General features: G+C 37.4%; 1 protein-coding gene across 6 annotated transcripts in view; it reads right to left on the bottom strand.

Moving 5' to 3' along the window:
* STIL (STIL centriolar assembly protein) overlaps positions 1 to 20142 on the bottom strand; it is a 62750-nt gene that overhangs the window by 16294 nt on the left and 26314 nt on the right. For 5 of the 6 annotated variants that reach the window (XM_072772232.1, XM_072772233.1, XM_072772234.1 and 2 more), the window contains 4 exons: positions 19832 to 19946; positions 17486 to 18421; positions 14793 to 14958; positions 10785 to 11016 (listed from right to left, as the gene is read on the bottom strand). In XM_072772232.1, the coding sequence (XP_072628333.1) occupies positions 10785 to 11016; positions 14793 to 14958; positions 17486 to 18421; positions 19832 to 19946 (1449 nt within the window). The remainder of the gene's footprint in view (positions 1 to 10784; positions 11017 to 14792; positions 14959 to 17485; positions 18422 to 19831; positions 19947 to 20142) is intronic. The other variant, XM_072772235.1, reaches the window with a different exon arrangement.

Genomic DNA, 20142 nt, shown 5'->3' with positions numbered 1-20142 from the left:
AAATAAGTAAGAATGTGTGTGTATATCCAACTAGGAGGGCCTAGAAGCACAGATACAAAGTAGCAATGACATACCTATTGCTCAGATCTTAGCTTCTCTCTGATACCATTGCTCTTGGTTTCTGTAGGTTGGGGCAGGGAAAGTACAAGATGAGCCTGGAACATCTTGTGGTGCCAAAAAATAAGAACATGCTTGAAAAAGAATGAGGGTTTTTCCAAAGGAAGCAGAAGCCAACCTAAAGAGCTCCCAAAGACCAAAACTAGAACAATTTAAGCAAATAATAGTTTGAATTATAACTCATAGAATAAAAGAAATGTCCAGGAGTCTACACCAACATAAATAAATGAATACATAAACAGAGGAGAAGGTAAACAGCTTTTCCTTACAGAAGAAATCTAATTTACAAATGTAGAAGGAATGAGGAAAATAAAAAATCATCAGGAGGCAAATACTATGGTAATCATTGCTACAGGCATATCTATAGATGGATGCAAAAATCAGAGGGAGAAAGCTCAAGAAGAGAATATTTACACAGTCTCAAGTATCTTTCTGAAAGCATTTATTAACTACAAGGGGAAAATTTTTAACTTTAGTAATAAAAACTAGCAGGTGTCATCTGAGAGCTGTGAGTTCAAAGTTAATAATGTGATTTCACGTAACCCACTGATAGAATGCACTGAGAGGGGAGGGCTATACCACCTCTTTGTGGTATCTTAACAAAAATGTAAAACTTCAATTTAATTATCAGAGAAAGTATCAGACAAACCTAAATTAAGACATAGTCTACAAAATAACTGACTCATCAAAAGTGTTAAAGTCATGAAAGACAAGAAAAGACTGAGGATCTGTCACAGATTGGACTAATAAGATATAACTAATGAACCAATGTAGAATCCTATACTGGTTCCTGGAACAGAAAAGGACATTATTGGAAAAACTGGTACAATTAGAATTTGCAGTTTAATATAATATTGTACCAATGTTAATTTCCTGGTTTTGATCATTTTACTATGGTTATACATGGTGTTAACATTAGTGAAAAAACTCTATATTTTTCTAACTTTTCTGTAAATCTAAAATTTCAAAATAAAAATGCTTAATAAAGCAAGATATAATTTTAGATTGAGTTTCTTTTTCTCAAATAAAATTTGATAAAGAAGTCTGAAATCCTGAAGGAAAACAACAAAAATATAATGCACAAATATTTTAACAAAGATTATTACTTGGTATCTCAGACACAAAGACACACTGTTCTTAAAATCCGGAAGAAGCTCTCCAAGTCACCATCTCCTCCTTAAGATGAAATTGCATTTAAACCAGTAAAGACCCAGTGAATTTATCTGACTCAAAAGAACTTCAGTGAAATTATGTTGTATAATTTCATTTAGTATCCAAATTTGGTATACTTAATTAAATGCCAAGAACTGGGGGATCCCTAGGTGGCTCAGCTGTTTGGCGCCTGTCTTTGGCCCAGGGTGTGATCCTGGAGTCCCGGGATTGAGTTCCACATCAGGCTCCCGGCATGGAGCCTGCTTCTCTCCCTGCCTGTGTCTCTGCCTCTCTCTCCCCCCTCTCTATCATGAATAAATAAAATCTTTTTTAAAAATTAAATAAAAAATAAAGAATAAAGTCTTAAAAAAAATAAATACCAAGAATTGAATCTTAAAAAAAATATTTTTTTGAGTGTAGTTGACACACAATGTTTTATCAGTTTCAGGTATAACCAAGAAATAAATTTTATACACAGAGAAAAGTACCTGTTTAAAAAACTTAAGTGGAAGAAATATTTCCAAATTATGTGTCTGATGAGGGGTTAATATCTAAAATACATGAAGAACTCCAACTTAATAACAAAAAATTGAATAACCTAATTAAAATGGGCAAAGGACATTCTCTCCGAAGATGATATAAAATGTCAAGCAGGTATATGAACATCATCAGTAATCATGAAAGAAAAATGCAAATCAAAAATGAACTATCACCTCATACCCGTTAAAACTGCTACTGTAAGAAACCCCAGAAAATAAGTGTTGGCAAACAAAAGTCCTTGCATTGTTGGTGGGACTGTAAAATGATTGCACCTACTATGGAAAAACAGTATGGAGTAAAATATAAAAATATTTTATAAACTTTATTTTATAAAGTAAAAACAGTATGGAAGTTCCTCAAAATATTAAAAGCACAACTACCTTGTGATCCAGCAATCCCACTTCTGGGTATATATCCAAGAGGATCGAAAGCAGGGGCTCACAAAGATACTTCCACACCCATATTCACAGCAGCATTATTCACAATAGCCAACAGGCAGAAGTAACCTGAATGTCCATTGATGGATGGATAAACAAAATGTAGTATATACATATTCACATGGAATATTATTCAGTTTTAGAAAGGAAATCCTGTCACATGCTACAACATGGATGAATACCTTGAGACCATTATACTAAGTGAAATAAAGCAATCATAAAAAGACAGATACTGTACGATTCCGCTTACACGAAATATCTAGTCAAATTCAGAGAAACAGAGTAGAATAATGATTACCAGGGGCTGGGGGAGGAGGTTGGGGGAAGAAAAAGGGGAGTTATTCTTTAATGGGTATAGAGTTTCAGATTTACATGATGAAAAAAGTCTAAAGATCTGTTTTTCAACAATGTAAATGTACGTAACACTACCAAACTATACCTAAATATCAGTAAGATGGTAAATTTTAGGTTATGTATTTTTTATCAAAACAATGAAAATGGGATCCCTGGGTGGCGCAGCGGTTTGGCGCCTGCCTTTGGCCCAGGGCACGATCCTGGAGACCCGGGATCGAATCCCATGTTGGGCTCCCGGTGCATGGAGCCTGCTTCTCCCTCTGCCTGTGTCTCTGCCTCTCTCTCTCTCTCTGTGACTATCATAAATAAATAAAAATTTAATAAAAAATTTAAAAAAACAATGAAATAAACAAAAACCTTAAATGATTTATTAAAACAAACACAATTCCTTATTCTGCCAACCAAAGCGCTCCAAAATTTGGTAGTCAATTTGGCTTTTCAGCCAATTTCTTACAATACCCCATTTTACTTTATATTCTAAACAAACTGGATTACTAATAATACTCTGAATTCAGTCCATATATTTTCAGTACACAATGCAGTAGTTCTCAATCTTGGTAGCACAATAATATCACTTGTAAAGTTTAAAAAAAAAAACAAAACCGTTTGGATCTCAACCTTCAAAAATGCTGAAATGGTGAAGGGCCTGAATATCTCAAATGCCAAGGACTTGAGGATTAACTGCTCTATTGCATCTAAATTGGCACAACTGTCAAACTACCCACCCTCGAGGGGTCATTATATTTTATTTTATTTAAATATTTCACTTATTTATTGGGGAAGCGAGGGGAGAGAGAGAGAAATCAGGGGGGTGGGGCAGAAGGAGAGGGAGAAAGAGAAGCAGACTCCCCTCTGGGCAAGGAGCCCAACACAGGGCTCACACAGGGCTTGATCCCAGGACCCTGAAATCATGACCTGACCCAAGGGCAGATGCTCAACCAAATGAGCCACTTAGACGCCCCTCGAGGGGTCATTTTAAAAGTCTGCTTCCTCTAAAACTCTAACTGTATATGTTCTCTTGCTTCTTTTAACCCCCATTAGCACTTCCTTTTATCTCTTATGTCACATATACTCTCATTTATAACACAGTTATCTGTGTGTTCATCATGTTTTGTGTAAAATTTTTAATCTTTCTCGGTTTTGATTTCCTCATCTATGAAAAGGGAAAAAAGGGACTCCTGGGTGGCTCAGTGGTTGAGTGTCTGCCTTCGGCTCAGGTCGTGATCCTGGGGTCCTGGGATCCAGTCCCTCACTGGGCTCCCTCTGGGGAGCCTGCTTCCCCCTCTGCCTATGTCTCTGCCTCTCTCATGAATAAATACATAAAATCTTAAAAAAAAAAAAAAAAAAAAGAAAGAAAAGGGAAAAATGATATCCATTTCCCTGGCTTAAAAAAATGTGACAGGATCAAGGGAGATACAAAGCGCCTAGCATAGTACCAGAAACTAGTGAATCATAATTGTTAGTTTTCTTCATCTCTTGTTGCTTTCCCCTTGTTCCCCAAACATCAAATTGAACTTTTATCTTCAGCCATGTTAACTAATACCAATGAAAACACCAAACTCTCAAACAGAAGAAGAAATCTAGTCTTTATAGAGATTTTGATGGCTTTTTGGAAAATTACTTGTACTGAGCAGGTTTTATCATCCAAACATTTGCAAAGCACTTTGTTTTTAAGTAGAATCTGTGTCAGTTACTGAGTTTGCCTTACTCCAACTTTAGCTAGATGATAACAATAATTAGATACAAAGGCACTGTTCTAAATGCTTTACATATATTAAATTATTTAACCCTTACAAGAATCCTGAGATAGGTACTTTTATTATCTCCATTTATAGATGAGAAAACCAAGTCATCCATAAATTACGAAACCTGGCCACAGTACTGTGATTCAAATCCAGGCAGTCTGACACCAGAGCTTATCATCTTAATCATAATCACTCATCTATACTGCATTTTCAAGAATTTTAAAATATCTGTTTTGGCATTTAACTTAGTAAGCAAAAACAAAGGAAAAATAAAAGAACCAAAACATTAAAGATTTTAACCTCAAAAGATTTAAGATTAAAACAACATTTTACTTTATCTTTTTTTTTTTTTAAAGATCTTAATTCTTAAATAATCTCTATACCAATGTGGGAGTTGAATTTACAACCCCAAGATTAAGAGTCACATGCTTTACTGACTGAGCCAGCCAGGGACCCCAAAACAACATTTTAAAAGATGATTCTAATATGACAAGTATTAGTAGGTATGTCCAAAGTATGACTTCTAAAGAAAATAAAATTATTTCAAATGAAAGTTTCTGTAAATAACACATACCACTGTTCTTCACTGGGAAAAAGCTTCCAGTTACCAATTATGCTTCAAGGCAAATAAATTTATCCCTCACAGAATGCTTTGACATCAGAAAGAGAAAGATCCAGGAAGACATCCAAGGGGGACAGGGAACCCAGGTGGTTAGTTGCCATGTATGAACACTTAGCAGTGGGAAGCACAGCATGAATCAGACCACATATTTGGGAAGAATCCTATAGAAGCACCAAAATCACCACAGACACAATGAAATCAGTATTTAATCCAAATCAATATATTATGCTGAAAATCAGATTTACATCTAGTTATATGCTGGAATCAATAGAGCTGATTAGCTGCCCTGCGAAAGCAATGAACTACATTCTACCAATTAACTCAGATAGGTTTCTCAAGTTAAAAACCACATCGGAGTGAAGATATTTAAGTTCTGACTTAGAACCTATTTCTAGGGGAAAACCCCTATAATTCAAAAAAAAAAAAAAAAGGTCTACAGTTTACAGAAGTCAATGAGAATAAATAAGGATAGCAATAGCTAGTTCCTCCTTGATCTCAGCTGTTTTTAAGTATTTAAAATTTATTTAGGTAATCTCTACACCCAATGTGGGGCTCAAATGCACAACTCTGAGATCAAGAGTAACATGCTCTTTTGACTGAACCAACCAGGCACCCTTGTTCTCACTTTATATTATTACAAACAAAATATGGACTTATTCTGGGGCTCAACTTAAATTGTTCTTCCTATCACTGAACTCATACAAAATAGGTAACATGGGGAACAATACACTAGGTCAAGTTCTAAGGATACAGGAAATTATTATGATCCTTGTCCTACAGAAATTCAATCTAATAGGGGAGACATATTTACAAACCTTTTTAAATACACTCTGGTACATACAATGAGAATTTAAGTTATATGAAATATACTATACCGGGCAAAGGAGATAAATGTTTCTAGTTTTCTGGAGGAACATGTTATTGTTTTACTCATTATGATAATCAGAATAATTTAAAATGACAAATATTAGAGGATAAAAAGGAATAGAAAAGCATCCATGCTCATGGACTAGAAGAACAAACATTGTTAAAATGTCTATACCACCCAAAGCAATTAATGTATTTAATGCAATCCCCATCAAAACACCATCAGTAAAAAAAAAAAAAAAACAAACAAAAAAACAACACCATCAGTATTTTTCACAGAGCTAGAACAATCCCAAAATTTGTATGGAACCACAACAGACCCCAAATAGCCAAAGCAATTCTCAAAAAGAAAAACAAAACTGGAAGCATCATGATTCCAGATTTCTTTCTTTCTTTCTTTCTTTTTTAAGGTTTTATTTATTTATTCATGAGAGACACAGAAAGAGGCAGAGACATAGACAGAGGGAGAAATAGGCTCCCTGCAGGAAGCCCGATGCAGGACTCCGGGATCACACCCTAAGCCAAAGGCACACACTCAACCACTGAGCCACTCAGGTGTCCCATGATTCCAGATTTCAAGCTATATTACAAAGTTGTAGTCATCAAAACAGTATGGCACTGGCACAAAAACAGACATATAGATGGAACAGAATAGAGAACCCAGAAACGGACCCTCAACTATATGGTCAACAAAAAATTTTTTAAGGATTTTCTTTATTTGAGAGAGAGAGAGAGAGAGAGAGAGAGCACAAGCAGGGGGAGCAGCAGAGGGAGAGGGAGAAGCAGGCTCCCCACTGAGCTGGGAGACCGACATCGGCCTTGACCCTGGGATCATGTCCTAGGCCGAAGGCAGATGCTTAACCAACTGAGCCACCCAGGTGCACCTATGGTCAACTAATCTTCAGGAAAGCAGGAAACACTACCTGATGGAAAAGACCATCTCTTCAACAAATGGTGTTGGGAAAACTGGATAGCAACATGCAGAAGAATGAAACTGGACCACTTTTTCACATTGTACACAAAAAATAAATTCAAGAAAGATGAAAGACCTTTTTTATTTTTAAAGATTTTATTTATTTATTCATAAGAGACATAGAGAAAGGCAGAGACATAGGCAGAGGGAGAAGCAGGCTTGCTGTGGGGAGCCTAATGTGGGATTTGATCCCAGGACTCCTGGATCACAACCTGAGCAAAGGCAGATGCTCAATCACTGAGCCATCCAGAAGCCCCAGGGATGAAAAACCTTAATGTGAGACAGGAAATCATCAAAATCCTAGAGGAGAACACAGGCAGGAACCTCTGTGACCTCAGTCATAGCAACTTCTTACTAGATGTGTCACCATAGGCAAGGGAAACAAAAGCAAAAATGAACTACTAGGACTTCATCAAGATAAAAAGCTTCTGCACAGCAAAGGAAACAATCAACAAAACTAAAAGGCAGCCTACAGAATGGGAGAAGATATTTGCAGATGACTTAACTGATAAAGGGTTAGCATCCAAAATCTGCAAACTTACCAAATTCAACACCCAAAAACCAAATAACCCACTTAAAAAATGGGCAAAAGACATGAATAGACACTTTTCTAAAGAAAGACATCCAGATGGCCAACAGACACAAGAAAAGATGCTAAATATTACTCATCATCAGGGAACTACAAATCAAGACCACGATGAGATACCACCTCACACCTGTCAGAATGCCTAACGTTAACAACACAAGAAACAAGAGGTGTACTGTTGGTGGGAATGCAAACTGGTGCAGCCACTCCAGAGAACAGTATGGAGGTTCCTCAAAATGTTAAAAACAGAACTACTCCGGGAGCAAGCAATTACACTACTAGGTATTTACCCAAAGGATGCAAAAATACAGATTTGAAAGGGTACATGCATTCCAATGTTTATGGCAGCATTATCAACAACAGCCACGCTATGGAGAGAGCCCAAATGTCCATCAACTGATGAACGGATAAAGAAGATGTGGTGTGCGTACACACACACGTGCACACACACACACACACTGGAATATTACTCAGCCATCAAAAAGAATGAAATAAAAAAAAAGAATGAAATCTTGCCATTTGCAACAATGTGGATGGAGCTGGAATGTACTATATATACTAAGTGAAATGAATCAGAGAAAGACAAATATCACATGATTTCACTCATATGTGGAGTTTAAGAAAGAAAACAGATGAGCATATGGGAAAGGGGAAAAGAAAAAAGGAGAGAGGGAAACAAACCATAAGAGACTCTTAACAACAGAGAACAAAGTGAAGGTTGATCGAAGGATGTGGGTGGGGGAGATGGACTAGAAAGGTGATGGGTATTAAGGAGAGCACTCGTTGTGATAAGCACTGGGTGTCATATGTGAGGAATCACTGAATTCTACTCCAGAAACCAATACTGCACTGTATGTTAACTACCTAAAATTTAAATTAAAAATAAAATAAAATGTACCTAGAATGTATCAAGCAAAAAAAAAAAAAAAAAAGCCAAATATTATCACAAGGTTTATAATTTAAAAAAATAATCAGGGGTGGAACATCTGGGTGGCTCAGCAGTTGAGTATCTGTCTGCCTTCAGCTCAGGGTGTGATCCATGGTCCATGGATTGAGTCCCGCATTGAGCTCCCTGGGAGGGGCCTGCTTCTCCCTCTGCCTGTCTCTGTCTCTCTCTCTCTGTCTCTCTCATGAATAAATAAAATCCTAAAAAAAAAAAAAAAAAATTGGGGGTACCTGGTAGCTCAGTTGGTTGGGCATCTGCCTTTGGCTCGGGTTGTGATCCTAGGATTGACCCCCGCATAGGGAGAATCTGCTCAGTGGAGAGTCTGCTTTTCCCTCATCATCTGCCTCTCCCTCTGCTCATGCTTTCTCTCACATTGTCTCTCTCTCAAATAAATAATCTTAAGAAAAAAATCAGTTGTCTGCCCCATGCCACCCCACCACCAAATTCGCCTTTTAACTGTTACATATGGTGTTTTATACCTATATCATTCCTCTACTTCCAAGTTTATTGTTTATTCTATACCTGATTCCTCCTAATACTTCCACAAGTCCAAGCTCTCTCACTTGGCCTTTACTATACTAACCAGTTTCCCTATTTCCACTCTAAACTCCATCAGTTCATTTGCCACAGAACAGCTATTTAAAAACTGAAAAATCATTATCATTCTGTTGTCTAAAATCCCTCCTGGATTTAATAAGCATAGAATAAATTCAAAGCTCTTTTCCACATCCTCCAAAGCCCCCACTTAATTTGAACTGTCAAGCTTTTGTGCACACCTCAGGGTCTACACCCGACATTTCTTCCACCTGGAACACTTTTCAGGTGTTCTCAGAGCTGGCTCCTCCTTGTTATTCTAATCACTACTCAAATTGTTAACTCCTCAGGGAAGGCTTCCTTTACCACCACCTACTTAATATAGTCCTCACTTCCATGCTACCATCCTAGGTACACTCCACTTGACCACTCTGGTTTATTTTCTTCAGAACTGTTGTTGTCATTATGTGAAATTAAATTATTTGTTAATAATATGTTTACCTCTCCAAGTCATGGAAATTCTAAGAAGTTAGCAGTTTTTTCTAACCTACTGCTCAATCTCTAGGGCCTAGTTCTGTGACAGCACTTATCAGAAGCTCAAAGATAGTTAAAATTGTTTCCTAATATCCTGAAGATCCAAATTACTTTGAGATCCTTGTTTAATAAAGTAAAACAAAACAAAACAAAACAAAACAAAAACCAATCTTCATGGGCACCTGGGTGGCTTAGTCGGTTGAGCGTCTGCCTTTGGCTCAGGTCATGATCCCAGAGTCCTGGGATTGAGTCCTGCATCAGGCTCCCTGCTCAGTGAGGAGCCTGCTCCTCTGCCCCCACCCCTCTTCCTGCTCATGCACAAGCTTTCTCTCTCACACACAAAAAAATATCTTAAAAAAAAAAAAAAACTTAAAAAAATTCCTGAAAAATTTTAAACACAGAAGAGGATAGATAGTATAACAACCATTATACACAGACTTAAAGATTACCTATTCACAGGGCACCTGGGTGGCTCAGCTGGTTGAGTGGCTGACTCTTGACTTTAGCTCAGGTCATGATTTCACAGTCCTGGGATCGAGCCCCGTGTCAGGTTCCAAGCTGAGCATGGAGTCTGCTTGAGGTTCTCTCTCTCCTTCTCTCTCTGCTCCAAGCCCCCACCCTCCACAAACATATTCTCTCTCTAAATGAATAAATCTTAAAAAAAAAAAAAAAAAACCCTACTTACAATGAACCTTATTCTAATTATACCTCTAGCCATTTACTCTCCCCCAGGTTGGTTTTTTTTTTCTTTTTTTCCTCACCCGGTTATTATTATTTTTTAAAGATTTATTTATTTATTTATGACAGACACACACAGAGAGAGACAGAGAGAGAGAGACAGGCAGAGACACAGGCAGAGGGACATAGGAGCCCAACATGGGACTCGATCCTGGGCCCCTGGATCGAGCCCTGGGCCAGAGGCACGTGCTAAACCGCTGAGCCACCCAGGGATCCCCCTCACCAAGTTATTTTGAAGTAAATCTCAGATAACACTTCATATGTAAATATTCAGGCTATATTTTTCAAAAATAAATTATTATATATAATTGCAATATGCAGAATCTTTAAAAATTTATAAATTTCAGGGCCCCATCTCCATCTGAGACCTAATTATCAGAATCTCTACAGTGAGGCCTAAGTATATATATTTCTGAAATTTTCTTCAGATGTTCTGATTCAGCTACACTGTAAACACTTCTGATGACTGACATCTGGGAATAGTTATAGAGGGGCCAGAATTGTCAATTTCCTAAGAACCCTATCAGGAAAGACACTACTGAAAATACAATTTATAAAACAAATAGTTTGAGTTAAAACACCAAAAAGATTAGAATTTAAAAAGAAAAAAAAGGGGATGAATGTTCAAAGACACCTTACTTGGATACAGAAAGTGATTGATTAAATTCCTCTTCCACAGCAATGTTGCTTTCTTCAAAGCTGGGAATATCAACTGCTTTTAATGAAGACGTGCTACATGGAGGACTTGTGACCTCATTATTAACATCAACAGAAAAATTCATGTCCTCACTGGAAATCTTGGTATCATCTTGCCTTAGCTGAGATTCAGGCTCTTGATTATCACCTGCTCCATTCCAAAACAAGCTGGCACCTGGAGGTTAAATGATTAACCAGATACTGAAACAAATATTCTACTACAAAAATAATCTTCTGCAAACCTCTAAGACTAACTGTATTATTTTAACACAATTACCTAGAAATGTTTTCAGATTATATCTTCTCAGAAATGCCATAAAGAGTAAGGTGAAAAGATGGAAAATTGGTGTACAAAGGTGGGGGGTGTGTGCTTGGGTGGCTTAGTTGGTTAAGTGTCTGACTCTTGATTTCAGCCCAGATTAGATGGCTCTCAGGGCTGTGAGTTCAAGCATGTTGGGGTCCACACTGTGTGTGGAGCCTACTTAAAAAGGTAAAAACAGGGATCCCTGGGTGGCTCAGCGGTTTAGCGCCTGCCTCTGGCCCAGGGCGCTATCCTGGAGTCCCAGGATTGAGTCCTGCGTCGGGCTCCTGGCCTGGAGCCTGCTTCTCCCTCCTCCTGTGTCCCTGCCTCTCTCTCTCTCTCTCTCTCTCTCTCTTTGTGTCTATCATGAATAAATCAATAAATAAATCTTTTAAAAAATTTGACAAAAAATAATAATAATAAAAAAAATAAAAAGGTAAAAACAAAAAACCACCTGGGATACAAAGGGAAAGGAGATATTCTGGGCCCTGTCTCTTCAAGTATGGCTCTCAAATGACATGCTACACATAAGAAGGTTCTGAATACGATTTGGGGTGTATGTGTATGTGCAGATAACTGCTGTTCTGAAAAACAAGGGAAAATATATAAAATACCAGTTGCTAGGCTCTCTGATTTCTATCCTTAAATACAATATTTATGAGAATATTTAGAGACATACCAGACTTATGTAATATCAGGCAAGTATTTAAAAATCAGATGTTTGGGGACCCTGGGTGGCTCAGTTGGTTAAGTGTCCAACTCTTGGTTTTGGCTCAAATCATGATGTTGGGGTCATGAGATTGAGCCCCATTACAGGCACTGTACTCAGTGAGAAGTCTGCTTAAGACTCTCTCCTTATGCCCCACCCCCAACCAATCACATTCACACACGTTCTTTTTCAATTAAATATTTTTTAAATTAAAAAAATTTTTTTTTAAGATTTCATTCATTTATTCATGAGAGACACAGAGGGGGGTGCGCAGAGAGACAGGCAGAGGCAGAAGCAGGCTCCATGCAGGGAGCCTGACATGGGACTCGATCCCGGGTCTCCAGGATCAGGCCCTGGGCTGAAGGTGGCGCTAAACCATTGAGCCACCCAGGCTCCCCCAAATTTTTAAAAAATTTTAAAAAAGATTTTATTATTTGAGAGAGAGTGTGTGTGTGAGAGAGAGAGAGCAGGAGGAGGAGGTAGAGGGAGAAGCAGGCTTCCCATTGAGCATGGAATTTGATGCGGGACTCAATCTCAGGACCCTGGGATCATGACCTGAGCTAAGGCAGACGTTTAACCAGCTGAGCCACCCAGGTGCCCTCAAATAAATAAATAAATCTTAAAAGAAAAAACAATTATGAAAAATTTATGTAAGTATTGCTATTTTTCTGGAATATTTACTAATATATACCTTCAGAAAATTAATCATCATTGTAGAATAAACATGCTTTTAAAAGCCATTTAGTTCTAATAATTATTAATAATGCTTTTTTCTGCATATAAGTAATAACTACCCCAGGTCATCCACGCTGAATACCTGAAGTTTCAAGACAGTTTCACAATATCAGCTTAACCATGTAAATGACTTCATTCAATTATCTTTTATTCAGCACACATTATGATTTAGGAATCATGTTAGTGAATGAGATACAATAGTGGAATAAGGCAGTTTTCCGGATCCCAAAAGTTTACAGTCTAGTACAGATAGAGATACAGATACAGATGAGAGGCAGCTATAATACAGTAAAAGTACAGAGTTTTCTAGTAGGATACTACACTTTTTGGTATGTTTGGTACCTATGTTTGATTAGCTCACAATACCCACCAACTCCTTGTCCACCATCCCTCTACAACACACACACACACACACACACTTTCTTTGGTAACTGTCACCCGTCCCTGCAATTAACAAAGGTGAGACTCCGGCAGTTATGTCCCTATTACATGCTTCTCAATCCCCTTACCATTGAACCAGGGATAGAACTCTAATCCAAGCTAGGTCATTCAGGTTCTCTGCAATTTGAAATAAGACTGAAGGACAGTAACCTGGTTTGTGTACATGGCTAAAACTGTATAACATATACTTTGGAGCTTTAGGTGAGCTAGAAAAAACTGGGTAAAACAGCCATGTAGACTAGGCTGGATAGTCTTAATGGTATTCCAGTTTCTAGTTCTAGTCTTTTCCTGAAGTCCAGCCCATTCTTGGCCTTGGTTTTCATGAAACATCCTCCTATCCTTCCAGTAAATTCTTCTTCCTTGCTTAAATTATTATTATTATTTTTTTGCTTAAATTATTTCAAAGTGGTTTATATTACTTGCAGCCAAAGAATCTTGCCTAATACTCAGTAATGTCTGACTTATAAATGTACATGAGTTTCTTCCTCCACTCTCCCTCCTTGCTCCCCTCTACATGGACAGTTAACAAATGGGTTCAGAGATAGAATATAGAAATCTGTCTTCCTTCCTTTTCTCCCTCTCAAATCTTCATCTGTTACTTTTTCAAGTCTTAGGTCACCAAACCATCTTCATTCCTCAAATGTTTGAGTATCACCATCTTCATTTCCCAAAGCAGCTCAAATTCAACAGATTACTTAGAGTGAACTCCATCCCCTCTCTTTTGCTTCTCTAACATGCCTTCCCTAGGTCATCTAAGCTGAAAATCCTGGAGTAACTTTTATTTTCATTTTTAATACACTTTTAATATTAGAATAATTCTAGATTCATAGAGAAGATAAAGTTCCCGTATACTCCTCACCAGTTTGCCCTGATGTTAACACCTTACATTATCATGGCACATTTTTCAAAATCAAGAAACCAATATTGGTACATTAAAATTAACTAAATCTCCAGACTTTATTTAGATTTCACTGATTTTTCCACTAATGTTCTTTTTTCTGTTTCAGGATCCAAACCAGGGTATTATATCACATTTAGTAACTGTAGAATCCTACCTCTTCCAATCACCACATCCAATTAGTTATCAAAACCTATCACCCTACACAACTCTTTCTCTTCATTCCTACCATCATCATCCTATGTACTAGGCATCTTGCTAGGTCTTGGTGACATTCTTGAAGACATTTTTAAAGATCTCATGGTCTGGTAGTGAACAAACATGTAAACAAATATAGGTCATTTACATTATTAATTGATTTTTCAAAAAGGCCTTCAATGTTGTTTATCAAATAAAAGAGACGATATAATAAGCGCTCTCCATAGGCAGGACCACACTGGACGATTCAGAGCCCTGCTTTCTCACTGCACCCCTGCTATTTTCTCTACCCACCCTGTTCTACCTTCTCTCTACTTCATCGACTAAAACCCTACATACCCTTCAATGCCCAGAATTAGTAATAATGCACGGATGAAACAAACCTTCCCTGATCCCTCAAGACACAGATGACTTTTCTTATAAAAATTGGGTTCAGTCCAGGAAAGTAGTAAAAATATGTATTATATGTCGGGTGGACTCACATTTGTTTTCAGATACAGTTCTTGTTCACAAAAAGTAAAATTACACGAAGACTTAAGTGATACTCTCTTCACCTTGGCTTTGGTTCTGTTGGTACCACACACCAATTTAATGTATAAATTTTAAAGTGATATGAAAAGCAGTTTAAAAAAAAAAAATTCCTTACAAATAAAAAAAAAAAGACATTACCTGTGCTCACAGCAATGCTTACACTTTTTCTCATGTGCAAGCCAGGGGAAGACTGTGCTTCCATGGAAACCAGATCCATTTGTCTTGCAGCTTGCACTGTGTCTTCAACAGAGGTTGTCTTAGGGAAACAGGGCTGCAGAGACTGTGCTTCCAATAAACGCTGAATCTGTATTAATTAAAAACATATTTTAAACTGGTAGTGAAGTAATCAACCAAATTGTTAGTGGAGTTTAAAAATGAATTACTAAGTGCCCCAGTTATAAATAACTGACTTTTAACTCTATCTTCTCATAATTCAGTTAGATCATACCATAAAACTATTCAATGCAGAAATCACTATCCTTCATTATTAAGAAGCACTTAAGTAGGTGAAGTGTAAGTTTTATCTTTTTTTAAAGTAAACTCTATGCCAAACGTGGGGTTCGAATGTAGAACTCTGAGATCAAGAGTTGCATGTTCTACTGACTGAGCCAGCCAGGTAAGTGCCCCATGGCCAAGTGTAAATTTAAAAATGAAAACATAAAGGTATTTAAACTGGCATTCATAAATTGACACTTGTGTAAAAAAAAAAGTCTGAATGTTAACACTTCAAATCAGTATTTCATTCCTATTCCACTTATAAGTCAAAAGTAAGATAAGAATTATATTCTAACTCCTTACCAAATTGTGAACATTTTTTATATAAGGTTCTTCTTATAAAGGTTAATCAGAATAGCCCATGTTTGGCCATGCTAAAACTGGAATTATTAACAATAGTAGCAAACACTTACTTACTGAGTGCTTCCTGTTTATAAGACACTATAGTAAGAGCCTTTATGTTTGCTTATCACAATCCACCCCATGAAGAATGTACTACTATTAAACACACTTTACAGAGAAGAAAACTTGAGAAATTATAAATGAAGTTATTTGGCCAACTCATGTAACTAACAAATAACAAAGCTGAGGTTCAAACACCAAACAGTTCCCTGTTCCTTTTAAAACTAAAATGTAACTTACATACCATAAAACTCATCCCCTTAAAGTGTACAAGTCAGTGGTTTTTAGCAAAGCCACCAAAAAGTTTGTAACCGTCACCACCATCTAATTCTAGGACATTTTCAACAATCCGCTGAAAAAACCTTACCCATTAGTGGGGACTCACTATTGCCCACACCCATTCCCTGGCAACCACAAATCTACTTTCTGTCTCCACAGATTTGCCTATTCCAGACATTTTACATAAATGAAACCACACAGTACGTGGCCTTGTATCTTGCGTCTTTCACTTAAGCATAACATTTTCAAAGTTCATCCGTGTTGTTGTATCTATCAGTACTTTATAGTTGAATAATATCCCATTGTGTGGATGTTGTGTTTACCCATTCATCAGTTGATGGACACTGGACTGTTTTCATTTTTGGCTATTATAGATAATGTTGGTATGAACATTTGTGTATAGGTTTTTTGTTTTTTTTTTAAGATTTTATTTATTTATGCATGAGAGACATATACAGGCAGAAGGAGAAGCAGGCAGAGGGAGAAGCAGGCTCCATGCAGGGAGCCTGATGTGGGACTCGATTCCTGGTCTCCAGGATCCCACCCTGGGCTGAAGGCGGCACTAAACCACTGAGCCACCGGGGGCTGCCCTGTGTATAGGTTTTTTTTTTTTTTTTTTAAATTTTTATTTATTTATGATAGTCACACATACACAGAGAGAGAGAGAGAGAGAGAGGCAGAGACACAGGCAGGAGAAGCAGGCTCCATGCACCGGGAGCCCGACGTGGGACCCGATCCCGGGTCTCCAGGATCGTGCCCTGGGCCAAAGACAGGCGCTAAACCGCTGCGCCACCCAGGGATCCCTGTGTATAGGTTTTTATGTGAGCATATTTTTTTCTTTTTCTTGTGTATACACTTAGGACTGGAAGAGCCTCCCTTTTTAAACACTATGATTTTCTATTTCCCTATAAATTATACTATTGTGTTCAATTTGTCTCATTAATTTCAGCAAACTAATTTTATTAATATACAAAAATATAAATTATCAATAAATTATTAAGATCAGTAGAAATATAACCTGCATTACTAATACAAAATAGCATATATAGAGTGGTTTATGTGGATTTTGGTGTCATGAGGACATAAGTTTAAATCCTACTCTGCTACCTTTGGTTGTATACCAAGGCTTAGTACACTACACAGACTTTTCATTTGAGGCCGACAAATCAAAGACAAAGGTAGTTATGTTGTAGATTAGGATATGTACAAGACAGAGAAGAGAAGGTTTGCTTTCCAGTCCCAGCTCTACTCCTAACTAGCAATGTGTCATTGGGTAAATTATTTTCTCTGTCTAATCGTCTTTTTACTTATCTGTGAAACAACAGGAACCAGAATTCAGTTTCCAAGGTTCCTTCCAGTTTTGATATTCTACAATTTTACTCCATAAAATGTAATTACTGAAGAATTGCCAGTTATTTTTTAGAAACCATATTAAAACCAAGAATTTAAAAGAACTAAAAAAGTGGGGATCCCTGGGTGGCTCAGTGTTTTAGCGCCTGCCTTTGGCCCAGGGCACGATCCTGGAGCCCCAGGATCGAGTCCCACGTTGGGCTCCCGGCATGGAGCCTGCTTCTCCCTCCTCCTGTGTCTCTGCCTCTCTCTCTCTATCATAAATAAATAAATCTAAAAAAAAAGAACTAAAAAAGCTCGCAAACCTGTGCCTGAAGCAGTCTCAGCTGTCTGTCTTGTTCTGTGAGGAACCTATAAGCATCTGGAGACAGTCCCATCATTCCATTATCTGACCCAGTCTTGGGTGTGTGCATGCATACTGCACAAGGTGATGGGTTACAGGAGTCCACATGCGAAGGTAGTCTTGCCACAGGTGATGGTTCTACAATGCTGTGGGGAGAACAAGTACTCGTGTTTCCCTGAGGTCTCAAGGCTATAGGACTACTTGAAGAACAGAATGCATTAGGGTACAGTGCTGGACATCCACCTGGGTGAAATAATGAATGCTTGTGAAGGGCTTCAGACTGGAGGTCTTGAACAGACCCTACTGTATTCATTCCTTGCCAAGAATTTATTGGACTATACTGCATGCAGCCATGATGCTGACAACAACCACAAACATTTGTAGGACAGTAAGACGGTGGTGATGGAGTAGGTATCTGAAGTTCCATTGGTCTTCCTGAATTATGGGATGAAAAAACAAAATTGTGTGGTTGAGACCATGAGGCAAGAGAAGACTGCTTGGAATTCAACGCAGAGGATCTTACAGGATATTCTTCTTTGTGTACATCTGTATCAAGAGACGGCCTATTAATGGAAGATGGCTTAACACTGTTCCTGATGTGGGAGTTCCCATTCTTACAGGTAGATGGCTGCCTTACTCTGCCATGTTTCAAAGGAACAGTGCTCTGGGTTAATTGATTTGGTTGCCCTCTCAAGGAAAGCTCTCCAGCTTTGGCTTCTAGGCTGCATTTGTCATCGTAAAGCTGGGGTTGCAATGGCTCCAAGTGTTCAGAGTGGTTAATCAACAAAGGATTTTCACTATTCATCATTTCCAATGGCTTAGGCAGAGGATTAGATTCTATGAAATTGCCATCCAACACAAGCGAAAGTTCAGGAACTGATGGTTGGATCTTAGGAACCTATAAACGGGAAAGAAATGAAAGAGGAAAAGTATTTTTTAGTATGTTGCACTTTCTTCAAACTAATATTTTCCAAATTATATCCAATTACTTATTAAAAAGTACTTATTCTTTAGACAGTTGACATATATTTTCTAGGCACCTTCTACATGCTAGCACTAGGAATACAGTTGTGAGTAAAATAAACAAGGTCCTTGTCCTTACAAACTTACTTAACAATGGAATTCCTTTTATTGGAACACTGATTAATGTTGCTTATATAACATAGCACAATATGGGAAACTGTTTTAAAATAGACTTTTTAAAAATAAATAAATAAATAAATAAATAAATAAATAAATAAATAAATAAATAAATAAAATAGACTTTTTTAACCCTCTCTCTGCAAAAAACTTATCACTGGCAGAATGCTCCAATAGATCTTGTAACAAATAATGTTGCTGCATTTTAAGTAACAAAAGACCTGATAAGTATTTTAATAATTCTTATACTAAGTGAAAGTGTTCACTGTTATTCTTTTTACTGATAGTGACTAGGAGTTGGAAGAGAACAGAAAAAAGTAAACTAAATATTCACTATGGTGAATTTGGTTACAATTTGTTATTCATTTTTAAAAATCTTTCCCATTCCTTTTTCTTCTAATAAGTAATTGGTCCAATTAAGGCACAACAGTTCCACAATAAACTACTGGTTGCCTGCAGTCAAAAAATTATGACAGAGATTACTGCAATCTCCAAAATCAAGTTTGTTTTCTCAGATTTGGTGATAAGAATCAATGTGAAGTTCTAGTGATAGTATAGAATGTTGAGTCTATATGGGTTAATAGCACCATGTTCTGAAACCAAATCTTCTGAACTACTATTTTTACTGAATTCCAAACCTCCTGAATCCCAGCTTTACTACTTACTAGTTGTTTAATACTGGGTAGGCAACTTAACCAATCTGTGCCTCAGTTTTCTCTGGAAGTATAATTACATGTACTTACTAGAATATGTACACATATATATATATACATTATTACATATACAACATAATAATTACATGTACCTGTGAGAAATAACTATATCTGTGTATACAGATAATAGCCACACAGATGTATAGCTAGACAGATCTTCGAATAAAACTTAAATAAGCTTGAGGTAATATTATTGAATAACATGAAAAGATTTTAAGTTTTTTTTTTTTTTTAAGATTTATTTATTTATTCATGAGAGACACAGAGAGAGGCAGAGACATAGGCAGAGGGAGAAGAAGCAGGCTCTATGCAGGAAGCCCGATGTGGGACTACACTTTAGGTCCCAGGGATCACAACCTGAGTCAAATGCAGACGCTCAACCACTGAGCCACCCAGGTGTCCCAGATTTTAGGTTTATAAACACATAGGTGGGTTCTTCACAAGATCAATAATACCTTCTGACTCACAGGATGAGGACTAGGAATTGGTCTTGGAGAAAAATCTTCATCTTCAACACCAGAGTCATGATCATTTATTGGCATTTTTCCTGGAGATAACTTTTGGGAAGACCTAAAGAATAGAGGGGAGTAAAGAAAAGTCTTCAGTAATCTGTTTATTTTTTTTTAAGATTTTATTTATTTATTCATGAGAATACACAGAAAGGAGAGAGAGAGACAGGCAGAGACACAGGCAGAGGGAGAAGCAGGCTCCATGCAGGGAGCCGGACATGGGACTCGATCCCAGGTGGTCTCCAGGATCACGCCCC

The sequence above is a fragment of the Canis lupus genome, chromosome 13, assembly GCF_048164855.1.
Source record: "Canis lupus baileyi chromosome 13, mCanLup2.hap1, whole genome shotgun sequence".
In the NCBI taxonomy this organism is placed as follows: Eukaryota; Metazoa; Chordata; class Mammalia; order Carnivora; family Canidae; genus Canis; species Canis lupus.
This window is presented reverse-complemented; position numbering and strand designations above follow the sequence as displayed.